The 14,237-nt window shown below is 46.2% G+C and overlaps 1 protein-coding gene across 3 annotated transcripts in view; it reads left to right on the top strand.

Annotated features, from left to right (window-relative positions):
• The window catches only part of ITPR2 (inositol 1,4,5-trisphosphate receptor type 2), a 179,696-nt gene that overhangs the window by 111,344 nt on the left and 54,115 nt on the right, over window positions 1-14,237 (top strand). For 2 of the 3 annotated variants that reach the window (XM_075275279.1, XM_075275281.1), the window contains exons 38-45: window positions 5,291-5,393; window positions 7,123-7,310; window positions 7,407-7,587; window positions 10,159-10,418; window positions 12,049-12,249; window positions 13,148-13,258; window positions 13,750-13,845; window positions 13,930-14,049. In XM_075275279.1, coding sequence (XP_075131380.1) covers window positions 5,291-5,393; window positions 7,123-7,310; window positions 7,407-7,587; window positions 10,159-10,418; window positions 12,049-12,249; window positions 13,148-13,258; window positions 13,750-13,845; window positions 13,930-14,049 — 1,260 coding nt within the window. Of the gene's footprint in view, window positions 1-5,290; window positions 5,394-7,122; window positions 7,311-7,406; window positions 7,594-10,158; window positions 10,419-12,048; window positions 12,250-13,147; window positions 13,259-13,749; window positions 13,846-13,929; window positions 14,050-14,237 lie in introns of all 3 variants that reach the window. The other variant, XM_075275278.1, reaches the window with a different exon arrangement.

The raw sequence follows: 14,237 nt of genomic DNA, 5'->3' as shown, positions 1-14,237 counted from the left end.
TCCTGTATTATACTCCAGAGCTGCGCTCACTATTCTGCTGGTGCAGTCACTGTGTACATACATTACATTACATATCCTGTATTATACTCCAGAGCTGCGCTCACTATTCTTCTGGTACAGTCACTGTGTACATACATTACATTACTTATTCTGTATTATACTCCAGAGCTGCGCTCACTATTCTGCTGGTGCAGTCACTGTGTACATACATTACATTACTTATCCTGTATTATACTCCAGAGCTGCGCTCACTATTCTGCTGGTGCAGTCACTGTGTACATACATTACATTACTTATCCTGTATTATACCCCAGAGCTGCGCTCACTATTCTGCTGGTGCAGTCACTGTGTACATACATTACATTACTTATCCTGTATTATACTCCAGAGCTGCGCTCACTATTCTGCTGGTACAGTCACTGTGTACATACATTACATTACTTATCCTGTATTATACTCCAGAGCTGCGCTCACTATTCTGCTGGTACAGTCACTGTGTACATACATTACATTACTTATCCTGTATTATACCCCAGAGCTGCGCTCACTATTCTGCTGGTGCAGTCACCGTGTACATACATTACATTACTTATCCTGTATTATACTCCAGAGCTGCGCTCACTATTCTGCTGGTACAGTCACTGTGTACATACATTACATTACTTATCCTGTATTATAATCCAGAGCTGCGCTCACTATTCTGCTGGTGCAGTCACTGTGTACATACATTACATTACTTATCCTGTATTATACCCCAGAGCTGCGCTCACTATTCTGCTGGTGCAGTCACTGTGTACATTACATTACTTATCCTGTATTATACTCCAGAGCTGCGCTCACTATTCTGCTGGTGCAGTCACTGTGTACATACATTACATTACTTATCCTGTATTATACTCCAGAGCTGCGCTCACTATTCTGCTGGTACAGTCACTGTGTACATACATTACATTACTTATCCTGTATTATACTCCAGAGCTGCGCTCACTATTCTGCTGGTGCAGTCACTGTGTACATACACGATACGTTACTTTGCAGTAAGCTCCTCCCACATCAGGTAATATTAGTTTATTTTATAATGGAAGTTCCGAGGCCTTTCGGAAATTTTAAAAAACTTCTTTACCATATCACCTATTTCCGATGACTCTTTCATCGTTGTTGATATCATCCATGAGCGGAGTTGCCCTTTAAATGTTCTCTTGTTGCTCCGGTGTATCCGCCTGCACTCTGGCCCGCGCTCTCTCCCCGCGCGCAGTACGGCTGCCGTTGGGTGTGTTTTGGACTGGGAGACAGAATATTCCGTCATGTTTACAATGTCTGACTCCTACACCTAAACTCATGTGCTGTATCCATGGAAACCGTGTGTCCTACATGCCGAACGCAGTTGAGTCAACCCACACAGGTCAGGCGAGACGCGCGCCCTGCAACTGATTTCATTTATTATGCTTTAAAGGCCAGACCTTGGGAAGAGGCAGACAAATCTGAGTCGTTTTCCAGTCTCCGCACTCGGCGCACTCTTTGTACAAGACGTCTCGTGGCTACAATGTAACACAAAGGCGAGTCAGATATTCCGAGCGCGCCCCGGTGCAATATCTCATCGCTAATTGTCTGGGATTGTGTCGCCGTCGTGATCCATCTCTAAATAAAGCTGGTGAAACTTTACATATTCCTGTCCTGCAGTCTCTGCTCGCACAAAAGCTGCCGAAATTAAAGGGACGGTGACCCTAAAAAGAAAAATAAAAAAAACGGACAGGGGGAGGTCAGAATATACTCAGTAATGATGTCAGAGACTGATCAGCGATTTATAGGAAGGTTTAGTATTTTGTAAACCTAAACTAATACAGACCCCTAAACTAATACAGACCCCAGACCAGACCCCTAAACTAATACAGACCCCAGACCAGACCCCTAAACTAATACAGACCCCAGACCGGACCCCTAAACTAATACAGACCCCAGACCGGACCCCTAAACTAATACAGACCCCAGACCGGACCCCTAAACTAATACAGACCCCAGACCAGACCCCTAAACTAATACAGACCCCAGACCAGACCCCTAAACTAATACAGACCCCAGACCTCTAAACTAATACAGACCCCAGACCGGACCCCTAAACTAATACAGACCCCAGACCGGACCCCTAAACTAATACAGACCCCAGACCGGACCCCTAAACTAATACAGACCCCAGACCAGACCCCTAAACTAATACAGACCCCAGACCAGACCTCTAAACTAATACAGACCCCAGACCAGACCCCTAAACTAATACAGACCCCAGACCAGACCCCTAATCTAATACAGACCCCAGACCAGACCTCTAAACTAATACAGACCCCAGACCAGACCCCTAAACTAATACAGACCCCAGACCAGACCCCTAAACTAATACAGACCCCAGACCAGACCCCTAATCTAATACAGACCCCAGACCAGACCTCTAAACTAATACAGACCCCAGACCAGACCCCTAAACTAATACAGACCCCAGTCCAGAGCCCTAAACTAATACAGACCCCAGACCAGACCCCTAAACTAATACAGACCCCAGACCAGAGCCCTAAACTAATACAGACCCCAGACCAGACCCCTAAACTAATACAGACCCAGACCAGACCCCTAAACTAATACAGACCCCAGACCAGACCCCTAAACTAATACAGACCCCAGACCAGACCCCTAAACTAATACAGACCCCAGACCAGAGCCCTAAACTAATACAGACCCCAGACCAGACCCCTAAACTAATACAGACCCCAGACCAGACCCCTAATCTAATACAGACCCCAGACCAGACCCCTAAACTAATACAGACCCCAGACCAGACCCCTAAACTAATACAGACCCCAGACCAGACCTCTAAACTAATACAGACCCCAGACCGGACCCCTAAACTAATACAGACCCCAGACCAGACCTCTAAACTAATACAGACCCCAGACCAGACCCCTAAACTAATACAGACACCAGACCCCTAAACTAATACAGACCCCAGACCACACCCCTAAACTAATACAGACCCCAGACCAGACCCCTAATCTAATACAGACCCCAGACCAGACCCCTAAACTAATACAGACCCCAGACCAGACCCCTAAACTAATACAGACCCCAGACCAGAGCCCTAAACTAATACAGACCCCAGACCAGACCCCTAAACTAATACAGACCCCAGACCAGACCCCTAATCTAATACAGACCCCAGACCAGACCCCTAAACTAATACAGACCCCAGACCAGACCCCTAAACTAATACAGACCCCAGACCAGACCTCTAAACTAATACAGACCCCAGACCGGACCCCTAAACTAATACAGACCCCAGACCAGACCTCTAAACTAATACAGACCCCAGACCGGACCCCTAAACTAATACAGACCCCAGACCAGACCTCTAAACTAATACAGACCCCAGACCAGACCCCTAAACTAATACAGACACCAGACCCCTAAACTAATACAGACCCCAGACCACACCCCTAAACTAATACAGACCCCAGACCAGACCCCTAATCTAATACAGACCCCAGACCAGACCCCTAAACTAATACAGACCCCAGACCAGACCCCTAAACTAATACAGACCCCAGACCAGACCTCTAAACTAATACAGACCCCAGACCGGACCCCTAAACTAATACAGACCCCAGACCAGACCTCTAAACTAATACAGACCCCAGACCAGAGCCCTAAACTAATACAGACCCCAGACCAGACCCCTAAACTAATACAGACCCCAGACCAGACCCCTAAACTAATACAGACCCCAGACCGGACCCCTAAACTAATACAGACCCCAGACCAGACCCCTAAACTAATACAGACCCCAGACCAGGCCCCTAAACTAATACAGACCCCAGACCAGACCTCTAAACTAATACAGACCCCAGACCGGACCCCTAAACTAATACAGACCCCAGACCGGACCCCTAAACTAATACAGACCCCAGACCAGACCCCTAAACTAATACAGACCCCAGACCAGACTCCTAAACTAATACAGACCCCTAAACTAATACAGACCCCAGACCAGACCCCTAAACTAATACAGACCCCAGACCAGACTCCTAAACTAATACAGACCCCTAAACTAATACAGACCCCAGACCAGGCCCCTAAACTAATACAGACCCCAGACCAGGCCCCTAAACTAATACAGACCCCAGACCGGACCCCTAAACTAATACAGACCCCAGACCGGACCCCTAAACTAATACAGACCCCTAAACTAATACAGACCCCCAGACCAGACCCCTAAACTAATACAGACCCCAGACCAGACCCCTAAACTAATACAGACCCCAGACCAGACCCCTAAACTAATACAGACCCCAGACCAGACCCCTAAACTAATACAGACCCCAGACCAGACCCCTAAACTAATACAGACCCCAGACCAGACCCCTAAACTAATACAGACCCCAGACCAGACCCCTAAACTAATACAGACCCCAGACCAGACCCCTAAACTAATACAGACCCCAGACCAGACCCCTAAACTAATACAGACCCCAGACCAGACCCCTAAACTAATACAGACCCCAGACCGGACCCCTAAACTAATACAGACCCCAGACCAGACCCCTAAACTAATACAGACCCCAGACCGGACCCCTAAACTAATACAGACCCCAGACCGGACCCCTAAACTAATACAGACCCCAGACCGGACCCCTAAACTAATACAGACCCCAGACCGGACCCCTAAACTAATACAGACCCCAGACCGGACCCCTAAACTAATACAGACCCCAGACCGGACCCCTAAACTAATACAGACCCCAGACCGGACCCCTAAACTAATACAGACCCCAGACCGGACCCCTAAACTAATACAGACCCCCAGGTCAGACCCTTACACTCCTTTGGATGGCCCCCACTCCCCCCTTATATCAGGGTCCTATTCCCAGTCACCGCTGTATTACATTGGGCTGCACATACACCAGTTTTTTTCCTCGGCCATTGTTGGGACTCCCGTATTAGAGACTGTGGGGTACAGGGGTGTCTGTGGGGTCTTTTGTGATTCTGTTCTATGAATTGTCCACATATGTTGACATGTTCTGTTTTGCTATGGAGCACGTCATGTGACATAGTTAAAGGGGTTGTGCATAATGAGAAAAACATGGCTTAAAACAAAATCTATAAAATTAATTTATCATTTTGGGACATGACTGTAACACGACGGTGTCAGATTGTTGAGTTTGTTAGGCAAAATCATGATGTAATGTGAAGCCTGCATATTTTTATTATTTTCTTCAAATGTGTTAATAAAGTTTTCTTTGTACAGGGGATGACATTGCGGAAAATTCTCCTGAATCGCTACTTCAAGGGTGAACCTGTGTCCTCCGTGAACGGACCTGTAGGATTCAGTAAATCGGGGCCTGCTGGAGGTACAGTCTTCAAGTCTAAATACTTATATGGTACCACGTAAGGTCCAGAATTCTCTGCTGATTCCTTAAATTCTGCCTTCCTGCAGTCACCACTAGGGGGAGCCGAAGACCTTACTGCCTACTGAGTTCTATGTATAGACAATGTGCAGTTTGCTCTGGAGCTCCCTCTAGTGGTGGCTGAAACTACAAAAAACTACAACTTTAATCATAAAATATCGGGTAGCGATTTATACAACATCCATGTCCTAGTACAAGTGACTTGGCGAGAAGATGTTTTTACCTCGTACAGAAATTTCTACGGGCTCAGATATTGCAGAGGTAAAACCAAAAAAAAAAACACAAAGATTTCGACTTCAATAGACATCTGCGCTCCTCAGGCGGATGATGTCCGATTCGTGACACCTTGTCTGACCATGGACAGAAGACTTCAAGAGTTGTCACAGTATAAAAGTACATTGCAAAAACTGTCCTCCGAAATCGATTTTGTGCCTTTTTTAAAGTGATACTCCGACTTTGATAGGCCGTATTGTCAGCAGACATATATCTTCATCACCTCGCGGTCCACTTAATTTTGTTTTCAAAGTGTAGCATCCAAAAATATATATATATATATATATATATATATATATATATATATATATATATATATATATATATTAAAAAAAAAAAAATTACATGGGAAACCATCAGTAAGCTGCCCATGACTGATTTTGTACTTCTTTTTTGTTGATTACGTTGAGCACATTTGGCTGTGTTAATCAGTACCAGATATTCATGTACAAGATGCTTAGCCGGCCTGGGTATTTATACAACAGGAACCTTCTATTAACATTTAACCTGCTTGCTGACCATTTCCAGGTAACAACACACAACTGATCAAAGAACAGCACCAGATAAATTGGTCAAAACAGCACAAAGCGAAAGAAATTTCGTGGAAATCACAATATAAGGGCCCAGACAAATCACATAGGAAACCATCAGCATGCTGCTACTAAATTATTATCCGCTTCTATGTATTATTAAGTATCTTTAGCTATTTATTAATTAGCGCCAGGCATATATGTGTTAAGGAGCTGAGCTGGCCTAGGTGTTCATATAACTTATAACAGGGTCAGTAAACAGCAGCTAACCTGCTTGTTGACAGTTTTCAGGGAACAATACGGTTTTAGAAAGAGTCCTAAAAGAGGCAGCAGAAGAGAAATTGGTGAAAACCTCTAAAAGTAGAAGAAATATTGTGAAAAATCACATGTTGGGGTTAAAGGGGCGCCAAACATCACAAGGGAAACCATCAACAAGCTGCTGTTGAATTATTTTAACTATGTTTTATTGAGTACGTATTAATCAGCATCAGGCATCTATGTGTTAATGTGCTGAATGGGCGTATCTGTGTATGTAAGTTATATCAAGGGCAGTCATCGGCATCTAACCTGCTTATTGACAGTTTCCAGATAACGTATTTTTTTGGAAACCGCACACAAAAACATAAAAATAAGTGAAAAGCATTTACGGCATGTGTTCATGAATGGAGTAGGGCTAGGTATTTGTGTAAGTCATAACAGGAACAGTCAACAGCATACAACCCAACCTGCTTGCTGACAGTTTCCAGGTAAAACATTTTTATAAACCCCACACAAAAAATAAAAACATCAGGAGAAGTTTTGTGGATATCATAGATAACATGTGATTCGGCTTTTATGACCCCCATTGTCTCCTTATTATGATTCTGTAGGTTTCGGCGTCCAGGAGAGTGACCGCAAAATTGGCGCGACCATGACAGACATCCAGTGTCTTCTTGATAAGGAAGGAGCCTCCGAATTGATCATTGATGTCATTGTCAGCACCAAGAATGACCGGATCTTCTCTGAGGGCATCCTGCTAGGAATCGCATTATTGGAAGGGGGGAACACACAGATCCAGGTATGGGGGGGGCTCGGGGGGGTGCTGTTCCGGTTGCATTGTTAAATTGGGTACGTGGGATTTGACGCCTCCGCCATCTCCGGACCTTTCCTTTAGAGTTCGTTCTACCATCAACTCAATGAGCAGAAAAAGTCTGAGAAGTTTTTCAAGGTTCTCTATGACAGAATGAAAGCCGCCCAGCTGGAGATCCGTGCCACTGTCACAGTGAACACAGTTGACCTTGGCACCAAAAAGAAGGATGATGACTATGATCCAATGACCTTACCGAAACGCAGAGGTAATTGTGAGTGTACAAGGTGTGGATGACCATGTGTATTGCAGAGATGACAGTGCGTAATGTAGGGATGACAGTGTGTAGTTCAGGGGTGATAGTATGTAATGCAGGGGTGACAGTATGTAATGCAGGGATGACAGTGTGTAGTGCAGAGGTGATAGTATGTAATGCAGGGGTGACAGTATGTAATGCAGGGATGACAGTGTGTAATGCAGGGATGACAGTATGTAATGCAGGGGTGACAGTGTGTAATGCAGGGGTGACAGTGTGTAGTGCAGAGGTGATAGTATGTAATGCAGGGATGACAGTGTGTAATGCAGGGGTGACAGTATGTAATGCAGGGATGACAGTGTGTAATGCAGGGGTGATAGTATGTAATGCAGGGATGACAGTGTGTAATGCAGGGGTGACAGTGTGTAATGCAGGGGTGACAGTATGTAATGCAGGGGTGACAGTATGTAATGCAGGGATGACAGTATGTAATGCAGGGATGACAGTGTGTAATGCAGGGGTGACAGTATGTAATGCAGGGATGACAGTATGTAATGCAGGGATGACAGTGTGTAATGCAGGGGTGATAGTATGTAATGCAGGGATGACAGTGTGTAATGCAGGGGTGACAGTATGTAATGCAGGGGTGACAGTATGTAATGCAGGGATGACAGTATGTAATGCAGGGATGACAGTGTGTAATGCAGGGGTGACAGTGTGTAATGCAGGGATGACAGTATGTAATGCAGGGGTGACAGTATGTAATGCAGGGGTGACAGTATGTAATGCAGGGGTGACAGTGTGTAGTGCAGAGGTGATAGTATGTAATGCAGGGATGACAGTATGTAATGCAGGGGTGACAGTGTGTAATGCAGGGGTGACTGTGTAATGCAGGGGTGACTGTGTAATGCAGGGGTGACAGTGTGTAGTGCAGGGATGACAGTATGTAATGCAGGGATGACAGTATGTAATGCAGGGGTGACAGTATGTAATGCAGGGGTGACAGTGTGTAGTGCAGAGGTGATAGTATGTAATGCAGGGACGACATTATGTAGTGCAGGGATGACAGTATGTAATGCAGGGGTGACAGTGTGTAGTGCAGAGGTGACAGTGTGTAGTGCAGAGGTGATAGTATGTAATGCAGGGATGACAGTATGTAATGCAGGGGTGACAGTATGTAATGCAGGGGTGACAGTGTGTAATGCAGGGATGACAGTATGTAATGCAGGGGTGACTGTGTAATGCAGGGGTGACAGTGTGTAGTGCAGGGATGACAGTATGTAATGCAGGGGTGACAGTGTGTAGTGCAGAGGTGACAGTGTGTAGTGCAGAGGTGATAGTATGTAATGCAGGGATGACAGTATGTAATGCAGGGGTGACAGTATGTAATGCAGGGGTGACAGTGTGTAATGCAGGGATGACAGTATGTAATGCAGGGGTGACTGTGTAATGCAGGGGTGACAGTGTGTAGTGCAGGGATGACAGTATGTAATGCAGGGGTGACAGTGCGTAGTGCAGGGGTGACAGTGTGTAGTGCAGGGGTGATAGTATGTAATGCAGAGGTGACAGTGTGTAGTGCAGAGGTGATAGTATGTAATGCAGGGATGACAGTATGTAATGCAGGGGTGACAGTATGTAATGCAGGGATGACAGTATGTAATGCAGGGGTGACAGTGTGTAATGCAGGGATGACAGTATGTAATGCAGGGGTGACAGTGTGTAATGCAGGGGTGACAGTGTGTAATGCAGGGATGACAGTATGTAATGCAGGGGTGACAGTGTGTAGTGCAGGGGTGACAGTGTGTAGTGCAGGGGTGACAGTGTGTAGTGCAGGGGTGACAGTGTGTAGTGCAGGGGTGACAGTGCGTAGTGCAGGGGTGATAGTATGTAATGCAGGGATGACAGTATGTAATGCAGGGGTGACAGTGTGTAGTGCAGGGGTGACGGTGCGTAGTGCAGGGGTGACGGTGCGTAGTGCAGGGGTGACGGTATGTAATGCAGGGGTGACGGTGTGTAATGCAGGGGTGACGGTGCGTAGTGCAGGGGTGACGGTATGTAATGCAGGGATGACAGTGTGTAATGCAGGGGTGACGGTGTGTAGTGCAGGGGTGACAATATATAATGCAGGGGTGACAGTGTGTAGTGCAGGGGTGACCGTGTGTACTGTAGGAGTGACATTGTGTAATGCAGGGATGACGGTGTGTAATGCAGGGGTGACAGTGTGTAGTGTAGGAAGATTCTGGTCTAGTGGACCCTAATTCCCAAGGAGTAGAAGGAGGACATAGAACCATTTGGCATCTTCCACCAATACCAATCAGAACTCCATCTAACAAACAAGGTCCCTGATTGTCGTATTGTACGGGGTGGAGGGAGGGGCTATACACACCACACTATACGGCGGGCACTAACCTGTATTCCCAGAGACGGATGCCACCCCCTTCTACCCCCACGTTGTATAATTTGTTGTACAGCAATGATTTCCACACAATTTGCAATTTCCAAGAAATAATTGGGCCAAAAAGAAAAGAAAAATTTCGCTTTGTGTGTGAACGGAGAACTTATTTTTTTGTTGGTTTTTTTTAGCACGGGACTCCCAGTTGCATCTTAAAGAAGGGATGAAAGGTCAGCTAGCCGAGGCGTCCACAGCGACATCCAAAGCGTACTGTGTGTACCGGAAGGAGATCGATCCGGACCTGGACCTGATAGGTTCTGGGGGTGATAATGGAGGCGGGGAAGAGAAGACGGCGGAGGAGTCGGTGGCGGTCAGTCCGGTCATAGCCATCATGCAGCCCATCCTCAGGTTTCTGCAGCTCCTGTGTGAGAACCATAACCTTGGATTACAGGTAATGCACCAACGCTTTATGTCCTCTAGGGCTTCCGTAGGAAAAACAAAATTCTAGGAATGATCCCTTTAAGGGCGGGTTCATTGGTACCCAATGGTACCAAAAATGTTTTGCTTGGTTCCTGCACCGTAGCCCGCCCTCGATCATAAAACTGAAGGTACATGATACAGAGCATGCTCACAACATTCTTCCATATTTCCAAGTCTTATAGTTGTCCCCATGAGCACATGTTGGAGGCAGATCACACAGGATCACTTTATTGACAATAGGTGACGGGCAAAAAATTGTCATTTTTTTTCTATACAGTCACACTTAAATACAAAACAAAGCATGCCCCCTACAGTCTCTCCCAGAATTCAGTAAGCTGTTTTTCAATTGAAGCAGGTAATACAGGATCATACCATTGACAGTAAGTAATGGGGACAGGCTCACCTTCCATTCCTACAGAGTAACCTGTGTGTATAACACAGAGCATGCTCACTACAGTCTACCATTGACGTCAGTAGGTCATTTTCTTATTTCCAGGTTCAGATGTTGGATGCAGGTAACACAGGATTATACCATTTACAAGGTGATGAGAAGAGCATGTCTCCTCCCTGTTACATATAACACAGAGCATGCTCGCTACACTTTGCTGTAGAAGGCGATAGGTGTTTTTTTTTGTATTTCTATGTGCTTGCAGTGGCTGCTCCCATGATGATATGTTGGAGATATCACAGGATCACACCATTGTCACTAGATAATGGGATAGCCCAGCTCCACCTCCCTGCACATGACATAGAGCATGCTCACTACACTTTCTTAGAAAAGTCAGTCGGTAGTTTTCTTATTTCCAGCACAGCTTCCCCTTATTATGTGTCAGGCAGATAACACAGGATCCGTTATTGACAATAGGTGATGGAATTGTCTCCTCCTCCCCCTCACTGCACAATGGCCTCCATGATGCAGAGCATACTCACAACAGTCTCACATTGAGGTCAAATATTAATTTACTTAATTCCACAGTTAACCTTGCACATGACACAGCCGTGTTGTGATAGCTGCTCACATGACTATATGTTGGAAGAAGATAACACAGGATCACACGATTGACAATAGGTGATTGGAGAAATTTCTTCCTTCTCTCTTCCTATGCCACAGAGCATGCCCACTACACTTTCCCTTAGATGTCAGTTAGGTCCCTGCTATACAGGCATGATAGCTGCCCTCTTGGTCATACATTGGAGGCAGATTATACAGAATCACACAATTGACAATAGGTGATTGGAGCAATTTCTTCCTTCTCTCTTCTTATGCCAGAGAGCGTGCCCACTACACTTTCCCTTAGATGTCAGTTAGCTCCTTGCTATATAGGCATGATAGCTGCCCTCTTGTTCATATACTGGAGGCAGATAACACAGGATCACACGATTGACAGTAGGTGATTGGAGCAGTTTCTTCTTCTGCACATGACACAGAGCATGCCCACTACACTCATCCACAGAGGTCTATTTGTTGCTCCTTGTTTCTACACACGTGCTCACAGGCATGATGGCTGCTCCCGTGATCATGACTAAGGAGGGCGATGAGGAGCGTTACAAATCATTGATGACACTTTTGACCCAGTTGTGTCCAAAATTTGCTCTTTTAGAACTTTTTGAGGAACCAAAACAACAAAACCAACTATAACTTGGTGTGTGAGACTCTGCAGTTCCTGGACTGTATCTGCGGGAGCACCACGGGTGGCCTGGGTCTCCTAGGACTCTACATTAATGAGAGGAACGTGGCCTTGGTGAACCAGACCCTGGAGAGCTTGACCGAATATTGTCAGGGACCTTGCCATGAGAATCAGGTAATATAAAGGGGAACATTCTGAAACACCCCCCTCCCCCTTGTTCTCTGGTGCATTGCATTATGGGAGATGGTTACAGCTATAAACATCAAACCTCCCATAGTGCACCTCAGCAGAGTATGTATGTTGTAAAGTAAGATCATCAAGTTAACACCACTAGGGGCACTGTTTCTTTATAATCACTGGGGGGTGCATGTACTTCATGGCTACTAGGGACACTGTTACATTATGACCACTAGGGGTGCAGTTACTTCATGACCACTAAGGGTGCAGTTACTTCATGACCACTAGGGGTGCAGTTACTTCATGACCACTAAGGGTGCAGTTACTTCATGACCACTAGGGGTGCAGTTACTTCATGACCACTAAGGGTGCAGTTACTTCATGACCACTAGGGGTGCAGTTACTTCATGACCACTAGGGGCAGTGTTACATTATGACCACTAGGGGTGCAGTTACTTTATGACCACTAGGGGTGGAGTTACTTCATGACCACTAGGGGTGCTGTTACTTCATGACCACTAGGGGTGCAGTTACTTCATGACCACTAGGGGTGGAGTTACTTCATGACCACTAGGGGTGCTGTTACTTCATGACCACTAGGGGTGCAGTTACTTCATGACCACTAAGGGTGCAGTTACTTCATGACCACTAGGGGTGCAGTTACTTCATGACCACTAGGGGTGCAGCTATTTCATGACCACTAGGGGCGCTGTTACATTATAACCACTAGGGGTGGAGTTACTTCATGACCACTAGGGGTGCAGTTACTTTATGACCCCATGGAGTGTTATTACTTTTTGACCATTAGATGCCCTGCTACTTTATGACCACCGGGGGCAGTTACCTCTGATATCTCTGGATTGTGCCCCAGTAACACCTTCCCTTTATTTTCCAGACCTGCATCGCAACTCATGAGTCCAACGGAATCGACATAATCATCGCCCTAATCCTGAACGACATCAACCCTCTGGGCCGATACCGCATGGACCTAGTCCTGCAGTTAAAGGTGCTGCTCTTAGTCTGCCCAGTATGCTACGTGTGGTCAGACTAGGTGACACCCCTAAGCAGTAGATTTCTGCCATTGGACCTCTTTACCACACCTGCTTTCGATTTGAGATGTCTTAAAGGGAGTGTCACCAGAACTCAGCACTTCAACCCAAATTTCCAGATACATAGGTTAGAGTCACCAGAATCAAACTTTGTTTTCCCCTTCAGAATCGGTGTCTCTGTTGCCGAGATATTTCGCGTTTTGTCAATATGCAAATGAGCTGTTTGGACAATGAGGGCGCCGCCATTACTCCAAAGTGCTCTTTGCTTATTGACACAAATGGCGATATCTCGTCAACAGAGACACCGATTCGCAAGAGGAATACACCCCTTGGTTCTGGTGACCCTAACCCATCCATCTGTGGGGCCAGGTATCTACGTTGGGTTCTGGTCATTCACTCCCTTTAAGGACTCCTTGCAGATATGTGATAATTTTCCCTCTTTTTTTAGAACAACGCCTCCAAACTGCTTCTGGCCATCATGGAGAGTCGTCACGACAGTGAGAACGCGGAGAGGATCCTGTTCAACATGAGGCCCGGAGAACTGGTAAAGAATGTCGTCAATATACCGGTGACTACCTAGTCCTGTGGGCCCCTCCCCCTAACCAGTGTCATCTCCTTGTATCTCCAGGTGGATGTAATAAAGGTGGCTTATAACCAGGGACTCGAGGACGACCCTGATGAACACGGGCCTGATGAGCAAGTGTCCCCCAGAGCCGTGGGTCATAACATTTACATCCTGGCGCACCAGGTAGGAGCCATGTACCGCCTAGAAGTTATTATTATAATGTGTGAACGGTGACCTGGATCATTGAGATGATGGCCTCAAAAGTGGTGCCTGCTATAGCGCCCCCTATGATAGTTGTCTACAGTATGGACACTGAGTCCTGCGCTAGATTACTTTACGTTTCTCCTGCCTGGCTTCTGGGTGGGACAGGA

Source organism: Leptodactylus fuscus, chromosome 5 (genome assembly GCF_031893055.1).
Source record: "Leptodactylus fuscus isolate aLepFus1 chromosome 5, aLepFus1.hap2, whole genome shotgun sequence".
Lineage (NCBI taxonomy): Eukaryota > Metazoa > Chordata > Amphibia > Anura > Leptodactylidae > Leptodactylus > Leptodactylus fuscus.
This window is presented reverse-complemented; position numbering and strand designations above follow the sequence as displayed.